This window comes from Sceloporus occidentalis, unplaced genomic scaffold (assembly GCF_023333645.1).
Source record: "Sceloporus occidentalis isolate IW3139 unplaced genomic scaffold, rSceOcc1.0.p SCAF_1, whole genome shotgun sequence".
Classification (NCBI taxonomy): domain Eukaryota; kingdom Metazoa; phylum Chordata; class Lepidosauria; order Squamata; family Phrynosomatidae; genus Sceloporus; species Sceloporus occidentalis.
In genome coordinates, this window is record NW_028316981.1 from 181,741,664 (window position 1) to 181,763,326 (window position 21,663).

Genomic DNA, 21,663 nt, shown 5'->3' on the forward strand with positions numbered 1-21,663 from the left:
AATTGTGGTGCCCAGAACTGGACACAATATTCCAGGTGGGGCCTGACCAGAGCAGAATAGAGTGACACTATTACTTCCCTTGATCTAGACACTATACTTTTATTGATGCAGCCTAAAATTGCATTGGCCTTTTTAGCTGCTGCATCGCATTGTGGAGTCATGTTCAACTTGTGGCCTACTTGGACTCCTAGATCCCTTTCACCTGTAGTTTCATTCAGCCAGGTGTCCCCCATCCTATATCTGTGCATTTTATTTTTCTGCCCTAAGTACAGTACCTTGCTTTTCTCTGTGTTGAATTTCATTTTGTTAGCTTTGGCCCAGCTTTCTAATCTTTACTATTGTGTGTTCTGCAGGCAATAATTGTATCAGATTTGTATCAGGTTTAGCTTCTAGGACTAACATGCTTGAAAAACATCCTAGGACTGGACATACCTTCCTGAATTCTGCTTTAAGCCCAACTGTAACCCGTACCTGCATCTTTTTCTGTCCATTCTCCTCTCCCCACCCTCCTGTCACAATTTCAGGGGCACATTCATTGTGTACAAGGATGGAGATGTGGCTCACCCAATGGTCCGTGACCGCCTCTGGCTCAACAGTGACTTCAACTTTGACAATGTGCTGTCAGGCATGATGGCCCTCTTCACTGTTTCCACATTTGAGGGCTGGCCAGCGTGAGTTGCTATAGTGGGAACTGTGTGTAGTCTGTGCATTGGTTTGTGACATGCTTGAAAAGTGCTCACCATTCCTGCATTCCTATTTCATCCTCTTCCACCCTATGCTTTGTACACATTTGTCTTTGTAAGTGTGACAGAACTTAGGTGCTATGTTGTGTGGGATTTATTTCTGTCTTTTTCTGCTATGAAGAGAGAGATGTGTATGAGAGAAAGGGAGGGAGGGAGGGAGGGAGGGAGAGATTATTAAAGACTAAAAAATGAATCCACTCCCTCATTCCCTCTGTATCTACTTTACACCTTTAGCCACATTTTTGGTGTCACTACCCACATTTTGGTTGCTTAGCTAATATCATCAGTTTCAATGTTCCAGGTTTTGGGAAATCCTTCAGATAACTAGGGCTAGAATCAAAGCCCCAGGCTTAGAATGGATACATACGGTAGCCTGGTTGCAAGTTTGTATCTAAGATTCCCATAAATGGAGAAAACATTCTGAACTCCCTGCACTTTTGCAAGGAATTCTGGCGGATGCACATTCACAAATTGCTAGACTGAAATAGTGAGTGCTGTCTTTGACCTGACCAGTCCCCTACACCAAATGAAGACCAAGATGGCTTTTGGGTCAATAGGCTTCTTCATTGCTCAGGCTCCTGGCAGTTCTGCCCCCCCCCCCCCCCCCCGCAACATACACACACAATAGTCCCATAGCTCCACATTTGGAAAAGCACTGGCTGGCAGATGCCTTGGGAAGGCTTACTGATAGAGTATTCTCTTATTCTCAGCCTCAACATTCAGTACTTGGAAGTTATTTATTAATTAAAATATTTCTGAACCACCTTTCAGTGAAATGGGAGGTCACATTTTGACTATGTAAAGTCTGTCTGTTTGTCTACTCCACCCTTCCACTGTACTTTCTCCATAACTGGCCTTCTTTTTGCCACCATGCCCATGCCAGGCTCCTGTACAAGGCCATTGATGCCAATGCTGAAAACCAAGGGCCCATCTACAACTACCGTGTGGAGATCTCCATCTTCTTCATCATCTACATCATTATCATTGCCTTCTTCATGATGAACATCTTTGTGGGCTTTGTCATCATCACCTTCCGGGCTCAGGGAGAACAGGAATACAAGAATTGTGAACTGGACAAGAACCAGGTATCTTTCCCACTTACCCTTCTTGCCCTGTATTGGGGAAGATAATTTGTTTCTGTGTGTTTCCCCTTTCCCAGAGGAACAATAATTTGCTCCCAAATTAACTCATTAAATTCAACACTCAAGTAATGTGCCTCTCTGCAATTCATCTGAATGGCTTCAGTAAGAACCAAATTATATTTCCCTCTCTGTCTTGTCCCCAATATTGAGAAAAATGTGGTGACTGTTCCACAGATCCTCATACCTTTGAAAAGGATGGCCAATTTTTTTTTTTCCCAGGAGGGCACAAATTAGTTGGTCCATAATACAGAACTGTTGGCATTATGTTTTTTACTTCTCTCCCAAATACAACTGGAATGCATGCCACTTGTCTCTAATCATCCAGTAACAACAACAACAAAAAAAACCCCACTCTCAGTCATATCTACGTCCTAACAATATACAGGAAGGAGTATCTCCAACAGTTGAACCAATGATGAAAATATTTTTCTCAGAGTCACCAGATGTAGTGTAAGATGTTGGTGTCTGTTGCCCATAGGATGGCAAAACTAGTAACTTGGTTGTGACTTTAGTCCTGTACTGCTACAAATCCTTCCCAACATCATCATCATCATCACCATTATTATTATTATCATCATTTGTATCCCATTCTTTTCCCAGAACTGGAACTCAGAGTGGCTTCACAATATTAAAAAACAATACAATTAAAACATAGAAAAGTGATACATTAAAACCGAATTAAATTGTTACAATATTAAAATAGATTACTTATTAAAAGAATAAAAATACAGTTAAAAAGATAAAAAAATTAAAACACTTAAAATGATACAACAAGAACCTTCTGTTTTGAAAAGCCTGCCTGATTAAGAAGGTTCTAACCTGCCGGCAGATATTCATCATCAAGTGGTTCCTGTATTACCATTTGGTAGACCAGTGGCACCTGTTTCTTCTTCATGTTCTTTGTGCCTTTGCACAAATGGCTTTCACACCTGCACAGGGACCACATTTGGAAACTTCTAGGGCTAAGGTTTAGGTTTAGGGAGTTTTCCAAGACATCTTGAAGCAGTGAGGATGAAGAAAGAGGGGTTGCAGGCAGTCCAGTAGTTTAGGTGATGGTTGTTGTGCTAGAGGAGGGACTAGGTTGGAAGAAGTGTCATTGAAATGGAAAGGGCTGCAGCACCCCTAAGATCTAGACATCCACATCCACTGATATCCGCATGTCATTCCTGAAAAAATTGAGGCATTTTGCCAGTGGCCATGGGAAGGAAAATTCACTCAAGGAGCTAAAGCTAAGAGATCAAAGAAGTTCTGTACATTCATATGATGGATTGCTTCATCCACCAAGTTAGCATCTTCCTGGTGACATATGTATGCCATAAATTTCCCTTAAATGTGCGTATGTCCATTTTTGGGTGCTGTGAGGACTGGTATTCCTCTCCTTCCTCCACAGTGCCCTAAACCCCTCCCTTGATTTCATGAACAGCCTCGGAAGTCCCCTCTGCAACCATTCCCCACTTCATTGGGAGTGGGCAGAATTGCTGAGACATTTCCCTGTAAGCAGACAAGAAATGATGACATCAGTGTTGAGATCTGCCATGGTCCTCTGAGGATCTCAGTGTTGCTGTAATCATTTTGTGTCTGGCTATGGGAACATAGCCAGATGCTTCTGCAATCCTGTCCACACCCCATGAACCAAGGAATGGCTGGGTGTGGTAGGGTTCAGAGGCTGATCAGGGGTGGCATATGTCTCAGCCTTGCATTGGTCCACCACATGCAGACTTACAAGCAGCTGCACTGAGCCATACAGGATTGCATCCAACATGTATGCTGGTGTTGGGTGATCTCAAGTGCAGGGATCATTTGCTCCTGTGACTCCTGAGCAGGCCAAAAGATCATTCCTAGTCCCTCTGGAAATGATGTTGCATTACTGTTGGTTCTAAGAATCAGCCCAAGTAGAGCTGTTTTTGCCATGGGAGATATTGAAACCCAGTAGTGGACAAGGAGAGTTATTCACCATGTTTTTCTGTGGTCTGAGTAGCAGAGGGGGGTGCTGTGTGCTTTTTCTCCATTTTTTCAGCTGAAAAAAAAAAAAAAAGAATGCTTTTGAGGGTGGGTTAAAAGGTCTCTGAAAGACTTCAGGGACTGCAAATAGGGCCCCAGGGCAGATTGAAGCCCACGGCCTGGATTTTCTTCATCCCTTGCATATACCATGAAGGCTACTGGGGCCATTTTTCTGTCTGTGCTATTAAAAGGATGTTAATGAAGGGGCTTTCCTTAATGCAGCTAGTAATCAAATGGAAGGTTGTCGTCCTTTACTATTCTATACCCTCTAAATCTCTTTTTTCTCCTCTTTTCTCCAGCGTCAGTGCGTGGAATATGCCTTGAAAGCCCAGCCCTTACGGCGCTACATCCCCAAGAACAAATATCAGTACAAATTCTGGTACATGGTCAACTCCACTGGCTTTGAGTACATCATGTTTGTGCTCATCTTGCTCAACACCATTGCACTGGCTGTACAAGTGAGTATGGCCAGAAGGGAGCAACAGTGGCTTACATAATACTAATAATAATAATGATAATAATTTTTATTTCTTTCCTATCTCTCCTCAAGGCTTGAGGGTAAAGATAGGGGAGGAAAGGCTGTTGATGGAGGACAACTAAATCCCAATGGGGTGGCACAGCCCAGTTGGTTCTCCCCCTGTGTATGTCTAAAGCCATGTTGGAGGATCTTGTTTTTCACAACAAAAAGAACATGTGGGTGAAAGGGAATTGAATTCCTCCCATACTAAGCTCCTCTTTCTTCATTGCATCAGCTTGGTACAGGTATGGGAAGTGAACAGCCTGGAAGTACAGCAAGGGAAGAAAGAAAAGGAATGAATGAAGAGTTCAACACCCCTTATCCATATATTGTTTTTACTGCTAAAAAACACACCCTTATACAACCTCCAGTTTCAGACACAAGCAAAGCAGACACATTGATAAGACAAAATCCTACTATTCTGCTGACAAAGAAATGTTGCATTTGCAGTGTTACTTTGGGCATGAAAAGTATCCATCTCAAGCAGTGACTTTTGTTATTTATTTATTTATTTATTTATTTATTTATTTATTATATTTGTCTATTGCTGTTCCACCAGGGCCCAACATTTTTGTTTCTGCTTATTTACTTGTTAAATTTCCCACTTTTACCCCAAAACTCAAGTAGTCTTACAAATTGAAACAAATACAATATAGTTAAAACATAGGATGTACTCTGAGAAGAAGGTGGACAGTTCCATGCTGGAAAGCAGGGTCACTTATCAGATGAGGATAGGGAACATATGATGACAGGATCTCTTGCATCCTGAGATGCCTTGCTAGTGACAGATGACCAGTGAGATCGCTCTTCAGGACTGGTGTTCTCCTTTAAAAAGCATAAAAGCACGGAATGGCAAGCTAATGACGTGAAACAGAGCCAATATTCAATATTGCAAAGGAAGTGGAGATGCAGTGAGAAGACAGGGAAGATGTGGAAATCTAGGTGGGATCTAGCACCAGGATAGAAAGGAGGTTTTGAGGTCACAGAAGTGTCCATGGGAGACATATTGAAAGCCTTCTGTGCAGACCATCTAACCTGGCACATCAGCTGTATCCACTGAGGACCAGGGGAGATAACATCTCATTGCTACTCCATCCATATGTGACTGTGGAAGGATGAGAGAGTCCAAATGTAACAAGGATAACTGGTTTTTTGAGTCCAAGCTTGGCTCTTCTTGTAAAGCAATTCACAAGATATTCCAGACTGAGACATCCCAAGATATGTCTATATGTAATTTATTTTAATTTAAAGTTTAATTTAATTTAATTTTTATTTTGTGCTTGTCTCCTTTTACAGCATTATGAACAGTCCCAGCCCTTCAACTATGTCATGGACCTGCTTAACATGGTCTTCACAGGCCTTTTCACTGTGGAAATGGTATTGAAGATCATTGCCTTCAAGCCCAAGGTTTGCAGGGTTGCCAGTATTTGGTGGTAGTGGTGGGGAACAAGGTGGAGGAGTTCCTAAAGTGGGTTTTTATTTTGTATTGTGATTTGTTTGTTTTGCTGGGGGGGGGCGGGCTTTCCCTTGCTTCTTGCAAACAACTGCACAGTTTCAAGGTGACTCCATAGTTCTCCAGAAACTCTGGCATTATGCCATTTGGCACAATATGGCTCCAACCCTGAGCCATAATTGCCACCTCACCCCCAGTTTGAGCATTTTCACATTTGAGGTTTTAAAGAGCTTTTTGTTCAATCTTCTCTGTTGACAATGGTCTGATAAGGAGTGGCACAGGCAAACCAAGCTCCAGATTTTGTGAACTGTCAGACAAGACACCCTTAGTGTGCTCCCTCCTCTAGCACCATCTTCACTTTTATCCCAGAAAAGTCACAGAGCATTTGGTCCAAGAACCCTCCATGCCGCTTCTGACATTCTTGGGTGCTGACTTTATATAAAATCAGAATGGAAGCAGGACTATTGCCCCATCTTCAGGTCCTAGCAAATGTCTAACTATGTCAACATTTGGCGCCAGCCACTAACAATAGAGGCTGAAGAGCAAATGTAAATATGTAAAAACGCCCTTTCTTGCCAAAAGTCAAGTTCAAGCAATTTACAGTGTCTGCAGCGGCAGACTCATGTCTTTGCGTGAGATTCTGATGCAGACAGTATTACCACAGAGGAGCTGGTTGGCGAAATGCTCACTTTCTGTGTGTTTCAAGGTAACACTTCCAAGGAGAACAGGAGGCTTGAGAGAACATCTGACAAATGTAGTTAGATTTATAATTCAGCCCACGCCAATGGCTTAGGTTGAGCAACAAGGCAAAACAGAATAATGTTCCATGTATCTTTCTTCTTCTGCTTCTGGTTTCAAAAGTAATCATAGAATCATAGAGTTGGAAGAGATCCCAAGGGCCATCCAGTCTAACCACCTGCCATGCAAGAATACACAATCAAAGCTCCACCAACAGATGTCTAAAAATCTCTGTTTAAAAATCTCCAAAAAAGGAGACTCCACCACTGTCTGAGGCAGCATGTTCCATTGTTGAACAGCTATTACTGTTAGGAAGCTCTTCCTAATGTTTAGGTGGCATTTCTTTTCCTGTAGCTTGAATCCAAAGCTCCATGTCCTAGGAGATTAGAAAAGAGAGGCAGTTTGTCATAGTTGTTTGAGTGTTGGACTAAGTCTCTGGAGACCAGAGTTTCATTCCCAGCTCAGCCATGAAACCCACTGGGCGACCCTGGGCATGTCATATGCTTTCAGCTTCAGGGAAAGGTAATGACAAGTCTCCTCTGAAATCTTGTCCAGAAAATCCCATGATAGGATTGTCTTAGGGTCGCCCAACAACAACAGAAAGGTGGAGGGTGTTTGGGCCTATTTCTGGCTGACTTTCACAGAGGTTGGTTTCCAAGAGGTCTTTTCTGTTGTCCTTTTCCAGCACTACTTCTGTGATGCGTGGAATACCTTTGATGCTCTGATTGTGGTTGGGAGTGTGGTAGACATTGCCGTCACTGAAGTCAACGTGAGTTCTCCTCCTCCTTATGCATGCCCTGTAAAACACCCATAATTTGTTAGTTTTCTTATGGAAGGTCCCTGTAGGATGTTGAGACACATTTGCAGGAAAATCTATTGAAAAGCTTTCACCATGTTGCAGTACCTGTGTATGGACTGAATTCTGCTAACATGTGAATATGTATATATTTTCAGACAGGGTAACTCAAGTATATCTGTCACAATAAGAAATATGCTTTTAAAATGAAAACAGAGAAAGATAATGCTCTGTGCCAGAGACTAGATTCTGTTTAATATTTTGCATATGCATAATACATGAAATAAAATTGATTTTGAGGGGTATAAAACATCCTTCAAACTTCATTTCTGTTCCACTGTTCCACTGTTAAAATCACCTTTTTGCTTGTCTTTTGTTTATCAATTGGAGCATGTATTCTGCTGTTTCTTTCGTTTTCCCACCTCTTTCCTACCATGATTAATATTATAAAATGTCATTTTCTCTTCACTGTCATCATCATAATCATCATCATTGTCGTCGTCATCATCATCATGGATCCCTTTCACTATCTTGCACTAGAATGGAGGGCATGTTGGAGAGGTACTTCTATATATGTGTTGCATCTTCTCCACAAGGTTTGAGGGTGGGCAGTGGAGGAGCTGACTGTCTGAAATGTTTGAGTGTACACAACAGAAAAATCCATAAAACCACCAGTGAAATGTAGTGGTTAGAGTGTTAGACTGGGCTTGAGTAGGCTGAGGTTCAAATACTCACTATGCCCTGTAGCTCATTGGGTATCTTTGGACCAGTCACAACTCTTAACCTAATCAACTTTGCAGGATTGTTGTGAAGATAAAAGGGAGAGTGAGAGTGAAGTGGGAAATGGAAAAAGAACAATATAGTCACCCCTCCTTTTTCGCGGGGGATCTGTTCCAGACCCCCTCATGAAAAGGGAATTTTGCCTATATTCAAGCCCCATTGGCTTGAATATAGGCACAGGTGCAGAAGGGTGCGCAGGTGCGTGCCACGTGCATGTAGCCCATTCATCCTCCCTCTGTTCATCCCTCATGCATAAGCGAGGGACGTGAGTTTGAAGACTGCAAGAACGGAGGGAGGACTGTATACCATATATACTTGACTATAAACTGACCTTTATAGGGGCCAATATTATGGATTTTGCTATGACCCGTGGATGCGTCAATAAAATCTAGAGGCATGTAACAAAGGATATAAAGTATGAAGCAAAGGAAAACAATGCCAAAGAATATACAAAAGTCCAGTCAGCATAAATGTACGTACAGAAACTACAGGCTGAATGGATAAGAGAATAGAGGGGGATCAGTGCTTCCAGGACAGATTACTCTCTTAGTTCCTTTTAAAATAAGAGTTAAAGTACAGTACTTACACTGACCTGCGGATAAGTCAATTCATGTTTTTGGGTCAATTTTTAGACTAAAATGTTTAGACTTATATGTGAATATATACAGCATGCCCAATACCCTAAAGGCACCAGATTCCATCTGATCTTGGAAACTAAACAGAGTCAGCCCTGGTTAGCACTTGGATGGGAGACTGACAACAAGTATCAGGTGCTGTGGGCTATATTTCAGAGGAAGGAACTGGCAAAGCACCTCTGAGTATTCCTTGCCTAAGAAAATGGTATGAAATTCATAGAGTCATCTCCATGATAGGTGACTTGAAGGCACATACACAGGTTGACCAGATGTCTGAGCCACAAAGGAGGACAAGGTACTGCAAAATATAGGACATTCAAGAAAAATGTACGACATTACAAAATAAAAGCTATAAACACAATTGTAAATTCATGCTTCTTAGTCATGCTCAAGATGGAGGGCATTTTGAAATTCCTCCTGGACATAAGATTGAAGTGTAGGAATTGTCCTGGAAAAGGAAGATGTCTAGTCACCCTGCACATTCACCTTATAAACTCTCCAGAGGAAAGAATGTCTATTAAAGTCAGGACTTGTACCAGTTTGGTAGGCCACACTGCCCCCATCTCAGATATGGGGCCCTCTGTTTATCTTACTTGTCAATTGATCTCATCCCACTAATCTTGGTGCCACATTCCCAGAATAAACGTCCCTCTTTCCCCTCCATCTCCCCAATTTGTATTTGCTACATACGGATACAGGAAAAAGCAGCATGGTTACCTAGCAACTGCATAACATTTTCCCCTTTAATCTGGGACCAGTGAAAGGACTGGGCAAAGGCAAAGAAAAGATGGGCACTGGGGGGAATGTTGCAGCCATCCTTACCCAACTGTGGATTGGTTGTGCTGCTCCTGCTGGAGGCATGAGCTGCATTCACCTGAGAGGTATGCAACCCTGTCATTTGTGGTTATGTGAATCTGTAAGGCATTCATTCATTTCATTTCATTTCTGTGCCCTTCTTCCACTCAGAAAGGGACCCAAGGAGGCTCACAAATAAAACCATTTAAAAACTGTACAATAAGCATTTAAAAGACAGTTAAAATCAGCTAGCTAAAAACAGAATAAAAGTACATAAACATACAAAAGTTAAAAGCATAACAAGAAAGAAAAAGAAAGAAAGATTCATTGATTAATTTTATTCCCCCCCTCCTCTCTCTATATATAATAGCAAAATAGGGATAGAGAATGCATCGTTCTCCCTCCCATGATCCCATATGGTTGGCTGTTGCTGGCTAAGGCTGATGAAAGCTGTAGTTCTCAAACAATGGGATGACCTGTCGTCACCCCTGAGCTTAAATGGGCCACTATATACAGAGGCAGTGTACCTCCAACAGGCATCATTTGCTTTGAGCAGATGACAGGAGACCCTACTGGAAACTGATGAGTGGATTGTGTAAACTGTGATTCCATCTAGCAAAGCAGCATGGGTGGATTTGGTATCTGTGCACCATGTTCTATATGTGTGTGACAACCTGATTTCTATCTCCATAGAGTTCAGAGGACAGCTCTCGCATCTCTATCACTTTCTTCCGTCTCTTCCGTGTCATGCGCTTGGTCAAGCTGCTCAGCAAAGGGGAGGGTATCCGCACCCTGCTCTGGACCTTCATCAAATCCTTCCAGGTTAGCTGTTGGCAGAGGAGGAGAAAGGGACAGAGAATGCTCTTTGCCTCCCCCTGATTCTCAGGAGTTTATCAAACGGGACGGGAGGCTCTCAATTTTGAAAGAGAAGATAGTGAGGTCAGTTCGAAAATTCATGCAATTACGTGATTCCTTATCACACTTTAAATTTGCTGTAATGGCCTCCCTGAACGCGACCCAGATTCTGTGCAAAGTAAGCCATCACATCGGTGGGTTCTTAATTGCGAATTGGCACCCTTGCGCATGCTCAGTGAGACTCCAGATGACTGGAACATAGGCATATTTAGGCGAGTGAGAGAGAGGAACCAAGGAACCCCACAATTTACAAAAGAGGTTGGAGAGGGGGCGGGAAGAATAGTTGAAAGAACATGCGCTACTCACATTAAAACGAGCATATATTCACTCTTGTCACATTAAAACGTGAATATAATGGTTATCCAATTGCTCCCGGTCCATGCCTCTTAATTAGCAGGCAGCAGCCCTCCCTCAGCAATGCTGAAGGACAAGTGGAAGCAAAATTGAAGTGGAATTGCAGTGTGGCTTCATGGGAAACCCCCCTTCCAGATTGAGGGGGGACCAGGACCAAAAGAGACATGCACATCACACCAAACCACAGCGCACTGAGTGCAAAGTTGCCTAGGAATTGGGTTTGTGTCTTCACTAGTTCACCGATTTTACTTAACTATGGATTGATGTGTGATTGCATTCGGAGTGCATTTGGACTGCCAGCGATCACATCTGGTAAACTTTCGCACAATAACGTGAATACGCATGATTATGTTCAGGATGACACTGGATTATGCTTCCAATTTCAGTCATGTGATATCTTCCTCAGACTTTAGATCCCAGAATATTTTGCTCCATTCAGATATCAGAATAGCTTGAGCAGGGTCATTTTGGGGAAAGATTACAACTCCCCTTAACCCCTTCCCGCAGCCAGTCTGGGATTCTGGGAGTTGTATGCAACAAAGCATCAAGCTCTGGCATGTTTGAGAAATGTTGAAATGCGTGTGCCATGGGGCACCTCTTGTCAAAACATTCTGACATTGGGCTAAACTGGGAGTATGTGAGAGTGGCTGCTGTGTGCAGTGACTCAGTTCTCCAAATTCTCTTTGTTATTCTACCTCCAGGCTTTGCCATATGTTGCCCTTCTCATTGCCATGATCTTCTTCATCTATGCAGTCATTGGCATGCAGGTAAGCCTCTCCCACCCCTGTGTGCTTGTGTGCAGCAAATGAATTCCTCTGTGATTCTGAGTGACTTGACTGTTCATTACAGCTGTGAGTAGGCTTGCTAGAACTATGCACAACTATGCATAGATGGAGGCATGGGTAGACAATGAGTGTTTGTGTTAAAATGGGAATGTACAAGAGACTTGCTTGTGTTCATCAGTGAGTGCATGTATATGCTATTCTAACTGAGCATGTGGTTTAAACAGATGATGCCTATGAGAAACTTAAATTTCACTTACTGGTCCCATATAGGCAGAGCTTGGATTAAAGAAACCGGAAGCAGAAAGACAGCCAGATCATGCTGAGTGCTGGAAGCATTCTCCTGCTTCATGCAGTTGTCCTAGCAGCATGGTGCCATTGCTTTCATCCTCTGCTCCATGAGGAGGGATGAAGGCTGGGAATCTTTGAGAGTATTGAGAGGGATGATTGAATGCTGTTGGTTATTCCAGTTTGCTTCAGAAATATTTTCTATCTAAAACCTGTTTTTGGCTTAATCATGAGAGTGCTTCTTTGCCTTCCAGACATTTGGCAAAGTGGCCATGCAGGATGGTACACCAATCAATCGCAACAATAACTTCCAGACTTTCCCACAGGCTGTGCTGCTGCTTTTCAGGTACCTTTCTTCTTTCTCCTACCTCTCATGCGCCTCTTCCAGTCATGCAGAGAGGAGTGCTGTTCCTCTTTCTCCTTCCCCTGTGCTTGAGATCAGGCAGAAGGCCCTAATTATCCAGGGGCACCTTCCCTTCTTTTGACTTACCTTGGCTTCAGAATACAGCAGACTTTGTTGTAGTTGTTATGTGCTTTCAAGTCAATTCTGATGTGTGACAATGCTTTCACAGGATTTTCCTGGCAAGATTTATTCAGAGGTGGTTTGCCCTTGCCTTCCTCTGAATACAGATTAGTCTTTCCTGGTGGTCTCCTTTCCAAGTACTAACCAAGGCTGACCCTGCTTAGCTTCTGAGATCAAACTTCAGGGTATTTAAGTAGAATAAAGGGCCATTATTTCATGACTAGGAGAAGGGGAGAGGGAACAGGTACAAAGGCAGTAGGCAGACCCCTGGGGTGATATAGCAAGGCTCTTCTTATGTACACATTTTTAAAAGAATTATTTCTTATTTAAGAACTAATTATTTTAAAATATCAGTTTCACCTACATGAACTAAATAATCACAAACATGCACATTTCTTTTTTAAAAAAACATTTGGACATTTAACCAACATATAGACCCATTTAATTCTTTATTGTGGCCACTCAGTGTGTAGCGTCAGTGAGTTGGCCAAACTGTATTGGAGGAGAAGGTGCTTCTGGAGAAGAATCGCAGGAGGTCTAGCTGCCTGACTTCCCAGTGTTTTCTTCCCAAACGGCTCCCTTCCCAAACTGCAAGATGACTGTCTGTGTCTGATCTTCCTCTTCTACCGCATCAGTGATATAATAATAATAATAATAATAATAATAATAATAATAATAATAAATAGTTTATTTATATCCCACTTTTCCAATTTTTGATCAATATCTTTGCTTCAAACCCAAGTGGGTCACCTTCACTCTGTTCTTTTACCTGCCAATCCCCTCCAGGTGTGCAACAGGGGAAGCCTGGCAGGAGATCATGCTGGCCAGCATGCCTGGGAAACGCTGTGACCCTGAATCCGATTATGAGCCTGGGGAGGAGTTCACTTGTGGCAGCAACTTTGCCATTGTCTATTTCATCAGCTTCTTTATGCTGTGCGCCTTTCTGGTGAGAATTTACAGTCAAGATGTCTGCCATTCCCTCTGCTCTCCCCAGAGTCTATGCCCTGTCATCCTGTCCACTAGGCAAAAACACTTGTTTTCAACAGGACTGGGGATTTTGACGTGCCAGTTAACCAGCCCTGTACCTTGAGATTAAAAGCAGACATTACCCAGGCAACGTGTGAAGCGATTCCTTGTGTGGACATAATGAAAAGTAAGCTCAGAGGCTAGAGCAAAAAAAAAACCGAACAGCAGGATTTGGCTTAATGTTTCCCATTCCTGCCATTTGTCCACTCAGAACTGCCCTCCAGCTGGTTTCTTTTCTGTTCTTGCAAGGGAAAAGCCTTAAAATGTTCCTGCTATTTCTGTGCTTAGCCAGTGAAGCAAAGAATTGCAGAATGACAGCAGTAATAAAGTGTTTTAAGGGTTATATTTTTGTGATATCCCTGCACCAGCACAAACCTCATGCTAGTGCTCCATAATCAAATTTACCCAATCTTCTTACAGCTGTCTCTAGCATATAATGGGTATATTCCCATGCCTTATTGCTAAAATGAGGAGCACTGAGGCTCATGACCAAAAGCCATCCTTCTTTATCCTAGCTGATTATTACGCAACACTATTATAGCACTATTATTCCACTTTTATTACTACGGCTACCTCCTGTGGAATCCTGGGAAGTATAGTTTAGGAAGGAGCATTTAGAATTCTCAGCAAGAGAGCTTCTAGCATCGCTAAACTGCACACTCCAGAATGCCACAGGAGGCTGCCATTCAAGTTAAAGTGGAATAATACTGCTATAAGTGTAGTGTGATAATGATCCTAGACACATGTAAGATGCTAATTTTGAGCAGGCAATTGGCAGTAGGCCTATTCTAAGGCATTATTGTTGTTTGCTGTTGCATGCCTTCACGTTGTTTCTGAATTATGGTGACTCTATCATGTTTGGTTTTTTTTTGCAAGATTTGTTCAGAGGTGGCTTGGCACTGCCATCCCCTGAGGCTGAGAGAGTGTCTCTCAGTGGGTTTCATGGTCAAGGTGGGAATTGAACCCTGATTTCCAGAGTTGTAGTTCAATGCTTGTTGTCATTATTTATTTCTGTTATGCCCATTCTAAGCCCAGGCCAAAGCCCTGAAAATAGTTCCTGTGAGAAAGAATTCATGAGCTCATCTGACACTGTGATGTGATATCCACCCTTTCAAATGTGGCTGCAATCTTAAGCATGTGAAGGTGATGGCTTACATGGCTGACATCCATAGTTTTTTGTGGTGTTTTTGGGCTATGTGTCCATGTTCTAGAAGAGTTTGTTTCACCTGCAACTCTGGCTCGCATCTTCAGAGAATGCAGATGCTGGCGAAAAATCAGAAACAAACTCTTCTAGAACATGGACACATAGCCGAAAAAACCCACAAAAACAACCTTAAGCATGTTTCCTTGGGGACTCAGTGTGATTTACATCTGAGTAAACATTCCTAAGAGATTAGGCTGTTTGCCTCTGATTTCTTGTTCTCGTTGCTCTCCATGGGTTCCCTGGGAGCATCTACTGATATCTGCCTCACCTTTCCTAGATCATTAACCTCTTCGTCGCTGTGATCATGGACAATTTTGACTATCTGACTAGGGACTGGTCCATTCTGGGTCCCCACCATCTTGACGAGTTCAAGAGGATCTGGTCAGAGTATGATCCTGGTGCCAAGTAAGAGACAAAGACATTCTTTTTTCTTTCTTTCTTTCTTGTAATTAAGGAACAACAACTGGGAATAGTAGTAGTATTTCTGGATGTCCCAGCAATCCTGGAATTTTCCAGTCTTCACCTTCCTTACCAGTAGAATGTCCTGAATTTCTGGCTCCTATCATTAGAATTGAGATGGGCAAAGAACATACTGAACATACTGGGAGTCATATTGAGGTTCCTTGAGCATATATTTTTAAGACTTTCTCCTGGATCACCTCTTTTCTGGCAAAAAAGGGGAATTAAATCTCCTGGAAGCCTCCAAAAGTGACGATTCACCTTTTCAATAGGCTGTAGTGTCCTTTCTGCATTGTTTCACATCAAAACTACTCATTTTTTTTTTAAATTTCTGCATTTATTTATTTGCCCCCCCCCCCTCAAGGCGGGGCTCTGTTTAGTCGCCAGAGGGTTCTAAGACCAGAAGATTGTGCACCTACTAAAAAACCTACTAAAGTAAATCACCCTACAATGGGGGAGTATTACTTCTAACTATTTGCTAGCTAGATGTGCACCAGTAGGGATTATATTCATATGGATGGACCCAGAATCCAAGATGGTGTTAGTTTTACTTGGCTTGAATCTTTATAAGGAACCCCTTTGAGGCTGTAACATTACCCTCCTAGTCTGCTTGTCTCACAGGGACACTGGGAGCCTTGTCCCAGAACTTCCTACTAAGAATCTGGACTACTGGATCAATGGAGCTGTTCTTTAAAATGTGTTTAATTTTGTTTGAATACTTCTTGCAACCTATAGTGCTGTTTTGGTAAGGTTTAAATAAAATGGCATATGTTTTCCCATATTTCTGCTGCTGTTAACAATGTTTGGATTTTTGTTTCTTTAATGTTTTGTTATTGTGTGAGATGACTTGGAAGCCCTGTGAACCGCCTTGGGTCCTTCCTGGCAGAAAGGCAGCATACAAATAAAATAAAATAAAATAAAATAAAATAAAATAAAATAAAATAAAATAAAATAAAATAAAATAAAATAAATAAGCAATCTATAAATGAGGGAAATCCACAACTATTTTTGTTGTTGCCATTGTTGCTGTTGTTCTTCCAGGGGCCGTATCAAGCACCTTGATGTGGTGACTCTGCTTCGCCGCATTCAGCCACCCCTCGGCTTTGGGAAGCTCTGCCCCCACCGAGTAGCCTGCAAGGTAATTCCAAAGGCCTTCAGGAGTATGGGTCATTTCTGCTTCCCTCTAGCTAGGGGAGTAAAAGTCTCTGCAGCAGAATCCCTGCACCAAATTGTAAGACTTTATCCTTCACTTCTTCTATGGGTCAGGAAGGGAGAGAGTCGGGGAAGTAATGATGCTTGGGGAGGGAATGGAAGCTATGCAGAGTCGGGAAGGGAATGGCTATGCTGGTTGACGGCTTCTGGGAGTTGTAGTCCAAAGAAATAACATTCCCTAAACTCTGGTTTGAATGTGTTTGTCTTTGTGTTTGTCTCTGCAGAGATTAGTGGCTATGAACATGCCCCTGAACTCAGATGGAACGGTCACCTTCAATGCTACCCTCTTTGCCCTGGTGCGGACATCCCTTAAGATTAAGACAGAAGGTGAAGTACAAGATGATGCTTTGGCATATAGCCCCAATATACACAAAGACAATTCTTGCTGATGAAGGGAAAGAACTTTATATGTGCCAGGCCCCATTACTAGGTTTTCACAAATCCCCGTGCTTTGCTTGCCAGCAGCAACTTTCTGTCCTATCTCTTGTCAGCATCTTCATCCCTCCTGTCCAACACAAAGATGCTTTCCCTCCCTCCCTGGAAATCTGAGGAGTGGGAAAACTTTGCTGTTCTTTCCTGATAGGGTCTTATGAGAGAGAAGGGGTTGGAAAGATGCATAGTGACCACAAATAATAGCTAGCTGTTCAATGAAATAATTATTTGTTGTTGTTGTGTGACTTCACGTCACTTCTGACTTAATGGCAATACTAGGGTGAACCTATCATGGGGTTTTCTTACAAGAATTGTTCAGAGGAAGTTTGCCATTGCCTTCCCTTGAGGCTGAGACTTGCTCAAGGTCACCCAGTGGGTTTCATGGCCAAGCTGGGAATTGAACCCTGGTCTTCACAGTTATAGTTCAACACTCAAACCACTTTGCCACACTGACTCTGTAACAATTACATTTGGCATCATATATGACATATCTCACACATATATATGAGATATACATGAATCCCAGCATCAGAAAATTGGATCTGATCCCAAACTCTAAGGTTTCTATTCCTTCTAAAAACGTCCTTTGTGACCTTCTTGCTGCCAAGTTGTAATATTCTGTGATGTCAGCTATCCAAAGGTCCTTGCTTGATTCCCAGTTTTTTTTTTGTCTTAGCTTCATTCCATTTTACTTCAACCCGCACCTCTTAGTTCTAGAGTCACTCCCCAAGTGGTGTCCCTGGGTGCTACAGTGAGTCCCTAAAGACAGGAATTTTTGGAAGATTTTTGAATACAGGAAGGTAGATTTTTGCTTGAATATTAGAAGGAATGTCTTGGCAGTGAGAGCAGTTTGGCAATGGAACCAATTGCCTGGCTATGTGGTGGGGTTTCCTTCTCTGGACGTCTTCAGAAAGAGGCTGGACAACTACTTGCTGGTGATGCTTTATCTAGAGATCCTACACTGAGCAGGGGCTTGGACTCAATGGCCCATAGGGAACCTTAATTCCATGAGTCTATGAAAGTCTTTTTCTGTCCATTCCTATTATAGGAGATTTGGATGTGGCCAACAAGGAGCTCCGTGCTGTCATCAAAAAGATCTGGAAACGGACAAAGCCTAAACTACTGGATGAGGTGATACCCCCGCCAGAAGGTCAGTACTCCTGTCCTGGCAACAACAAATCTATCCTCTTCTCATGTGTTTCAACCATTAAGGGAGAAGTAAGGAGCAGATCAGGGACATAGCCAAGGGGGGGTTCTTGGGGTCTGGACCCCCCTTCCATTAGAAAAATGAATGATGTGTGCTGCTGCGCCGCTGCGCCCAAGCCCCATTATAATGGTGGCACTTAGTCTGGACCCCCCCTTCCTAAAATCCTGGCTACGTCCCTGACCAGATCAAAAATTATGTTGTTTGCTGGGGCCTTTCAAAATCTCCGAGCCTTGAGCCAGCTACCAGCCATGCTGGGTTTCTGGCACCAGTCACAATAGGCCTTGCAAAATAATTTTTACTCTCTCTCTCTCTCTCTCTCTCTCTCTCTCTCTCTCTCTCTGTTATTATGTGCCTTCAAGTCACTTCTGACTTATCGTGACCCTAAGGCAAACCTATCATGTGGTTTTCTTGGCATGTTTTGTTCAGAGAAGGTTTGCCCTTGCCTTCCTTTAAGGCTGAGAGAGTGTGACTTGCCCAACGTCATCCAGTGGGTTTCCATGGTTGAATGGGGATTCAAATCCTGGGCTCGAGAGTTGTAGTCCAGTGCTCAATCCATCACACCATACTGGCTCTCTCTTTCTCTCTCTCTTTCTCTAACACACACACACACACACACACACACACACACACACTCTCTCTCTCTCTCTCTTCTCTCTCTCTCTCTCTCTCACACACACAGATACACACATATAATAATAAAATGACATGAAATGTCAAATGGTTTTTGGTGCAAGATGGAGTTTATCTTTGGAACTACAAGTGCAACCCCATTATTCCATTGCTATGGGGTGGGGATGCTGACGCTCTTGCAGCACCTTGAAGATAATTACCTCCCAGTCAATTTGATCTATAAGCTGCCTCAGCAGTGATTTTTGACTTTTAGAAACCAGCCTGGCTGGTTGTATGGGGCTTCATGGAAGAATGGTTGTTTCAAAACAAGCCATGTTTCTTAACCAGCATGTGCTTAAACCTTCCCTTGGCAGAGGAGGAGGTCACTGTTGGAAAGTTCTACGCTACATTTTTGATCCAGGATTATTTCCGTAAATTCCGTAAACGAAAGGAGAAGGGGATGCTTGGACCAGATGGTTCCCCAAGCAACTCTACTGCCTTGCAAGTGAGTCTCTCCTTGTTGTAAGTATGGGCCTCTTCATGAACAAGGAATGCAACATAGATTCTGGGCAGCTCTGATCCCACTGTCCTTGTGCCTCTGTCCCATTCAGGCTGGGTTGAAAAGTTTGCAAGACTTGGGACCTGAGATCCGTCGGGCAATGTCTTGTGACTTGGAAGAAGGAGAGGAGGAAAATGGGGAAACAGTGTGTGAGGACGAGGAGACTGTGACCTACAAGGTGAGCCTTAAACCTAGCATTCCCTCAGGAAGTAATTCTGCATTGAGTGGACTTTGGAGTTGGAAAGTCATGTGGCTGAATGCTTCTATGTGTAGAAATATTCTCTTTGACAAGAGAACGTATCATAGGGAGTGTTTATAAACTACAGCTCTTCTTCCACAGACGCACTACTTTTCTATTTGTAGGGAATATTTGTGTATGGAAGTGCAGCCAGTTGTGTGATTTCCCTCAGAAACAAATTTAACATTTCAATGAAAACCAAGTTGTTTTCTTGTCCTGCAGTTGGAAATGTAATATTACAGTAGGCATTGCTAATCTTTGATTGCATTTACTGAGCTAGAATACTATCTATGGAGTCTGAAGGCATGGATTTTGCTTCACATTTGCAACCAAATCAGTTGCAAAATCTCCAACCGGGAAATAATTTTTCTGTGATGGGGTAAAATGTTAGATTTTCATATTGTCTGTGGTTTAATTCACTTTCCTGAGCCACCTAACTTCTTGTAGCAAGTTAAGATACTTGGTGCAAGTTCAGGTCACCTAGAAAAGGAGTGTGTTATAATGATGCTTTGAGATGCAGTGATCAGATCTGAAAAGAATTGTAGGATAATATTACATACAAATTGGTGGAGAGCATATTATTTTGAAAGATAAATCCTGGTTTCTGTTTCTTACCTTTTCTTCCCAGAATGCTTTGTACTAAATGCAAATTAAGTACATTTCTACTAGTCAGTTCTCTCTGCTTTTCCACACCTGCTGTTCTGTGCTCAGATTGGAAAAGACTGTAACCGAGTTTCTGGGAGAGCAGATGTGTGTACAATATGTTGCTTTGCACTGTAGAAAAGAAGAAACTGGAAGACTGTGAAATATTTGGGGGAGGAAGTAAGAACTGTATTTCTAGCTTGTCTGGTTTCAAAGGGGGCAAGGTGAGAAATTTGTTGAGACAGCAAATGTCTCACCTTGTTGGGGCTCACCAGGAGCTGCCATATCATCACTCTCACAAGAATGAGACAACATGAGTGAATTATTTTGGTTGGCACACATTCCTCCTCACTGAAAGTTCCTTGCCTAGCCCTTTGCAGACCCCCAAATCCTGGAAGGTGGACTTTGATTTGCAGTAGCATGTGGGTGAGGAATTGCTTATGCCTCAACCTATGCCCTCAGATCTATAAGCATTCTTCCCGTGTACCTTTGGAATCTGGGTAGTGCAAATTTTCAGTGAATAATGCCACTTTGCATGTGCTCAGATTCAGTACTTGGATATTTCCCAATGCTGAATCTTAGTATTACAAACCAGTTCTAGGATGAGTTTGAAATTAAGCCATGAGAGAGGAAGGAAGTTTCTGATTTAGTTCATTGCTTGAAGAGTGAATTCTGTGTCTGTTCTTATAATCAGAAGATCCCTTTACATGTTACATCCCCCCCCCCCCCTATACTGAGCTCATCACTACATGGAGGTCTGCTCTTGGTCAGCTACAATGCACCTTCTAAATCCAAGAAAAATATATGCACCCCAGATCTATATTGTATAAGAAAAAATACATTGTAGTGCAAGAAGGTGAACCTGGTCATGCAGTTTGCCACCGTAATATCATAGAGAAATCAAGACAGGCAAAAAATATTCCTCCTGCCCCTCCTCTGATTTGATGCAAGCAGATGAATCAGAAGAAAGGGGGGAGGAGAAGAAACAGGGACTTGAAAAGACATCAGACCCAAGTAAGAAGGGTTGGAAGATGGAGAGTCTGAAGAAAAAGAAAAGTAGTAGAATCACACACAGACTGAATTCTCATTACAAACAAATGGCCATAATTCTCTGTTGATGGAGAGTGACATTATTCTAAGCGTTAGCATCTCAGCAGTAAAATCAAGACTATACATTTTATACCAGAAATCCCAGTAAGGTCTGCTTCCCTTTGGAGGAATGTTGTTGTGTGCTTCCATGTCATTTCTGACTCATGGCTACCCTACAGAGGGGATTTGGTTCTTCCTCTGAAGCCGAGAAAGTGTGACATGCCTAAGGTCACCCAGTGGGTTTCCACTGTTGAGTGAGGATTGAAACCCTGGCCTCCAGATTACTGTTACTACTACAGGAGAAGAGATTCCATCTAAACATTAGGAAGAACTTTCTGATGGTAAGAGCTGTTCAACAGAGGAATACACTGCTCCAGAGTATGGTGGAGTCTCCTTCTTTGAAGTTTTTTAAACCAGCTGGATGGCCATCTCTCAGGAGTGCTTAGATTGTGTATTCCTGCATGGCAAAATGGGATTGAACTGGATGAACCTTAGGGTCTCTTCCTACTATGATTACATTATTC

At 42.5% G+C, this 21,663-nt stretch overlaps 1 protein-coding gene across 7 annotated transcripts in view; it reads left to right on the forward strand.

Annotated features, from left to right (window-relative positions):
- The window catches only part of LOC149322955 (voltage-dependent L-type calcium channel subunit alpha-1D-like), an 87,637-nt gene that overhangs the window by 58,437 nt on the left and 7,537 nt on the right, over positions 1-21,663 (forward strand). For 6 of the 7 annotated variants that reach the window (XM_089485334.1, XM_089485338.1, XM_089485326.1 and 3 more), the window contains 16 exons: positions 525-671; positions 1,627-1,828; positions 4,186-4,344; positions 5,700-5,810; positions 7,280-7,363; positions 7,931-7,951; positions 10,294-10,422; positions 11,571-11,636; positions 12,194-12,285; positions 13,249-13,408; positions 14,970-15,097; positions 16,193-16,289; positions 16,588-16,690; positions 17,844-17,945; positions 18,986-19,116; positions 19,223-19,348. In XM_089485334.1, coding sequence (XP_089341460.1) covers positions 525-671; positions 1,627-1,828; positions 4,186-4,344; positions 5,700-5,810; positions 7,280-7,363; positions 7,931-7,951; positions 10,294-10,422; positions 11,571-11,636; positions 12,194-12,285; positions 13,249-13,408; positions 14,970-15,097; positions 16,193-16,289; positions 16,588-16,690; positions 17,844-17,945; positions 18,986-19,116; positions 19,223-19,348 — 1,858 coding nt within the window. The remainder of the gene's footprint in view (positions 1-524; positions 672-1,626; positions 1,829-4,185; positions 4,345-5,699; positions 5,811-7,279; positions 7,364-7,930; positions 7,952-10,293; positions 10,423-11,570; positions 11,637-12,193; positions 12,286-13,248; positions 13,409-14,969; positions 15,098-16,192; positions 16,290-16,587; positions 16,691-17,843; positions 17,946-18,985; positions 19,117-19,222; positions 19,349-21,663) is intronic. The other variant, XM_089485343.1, reaches the window with a different exon arrangement.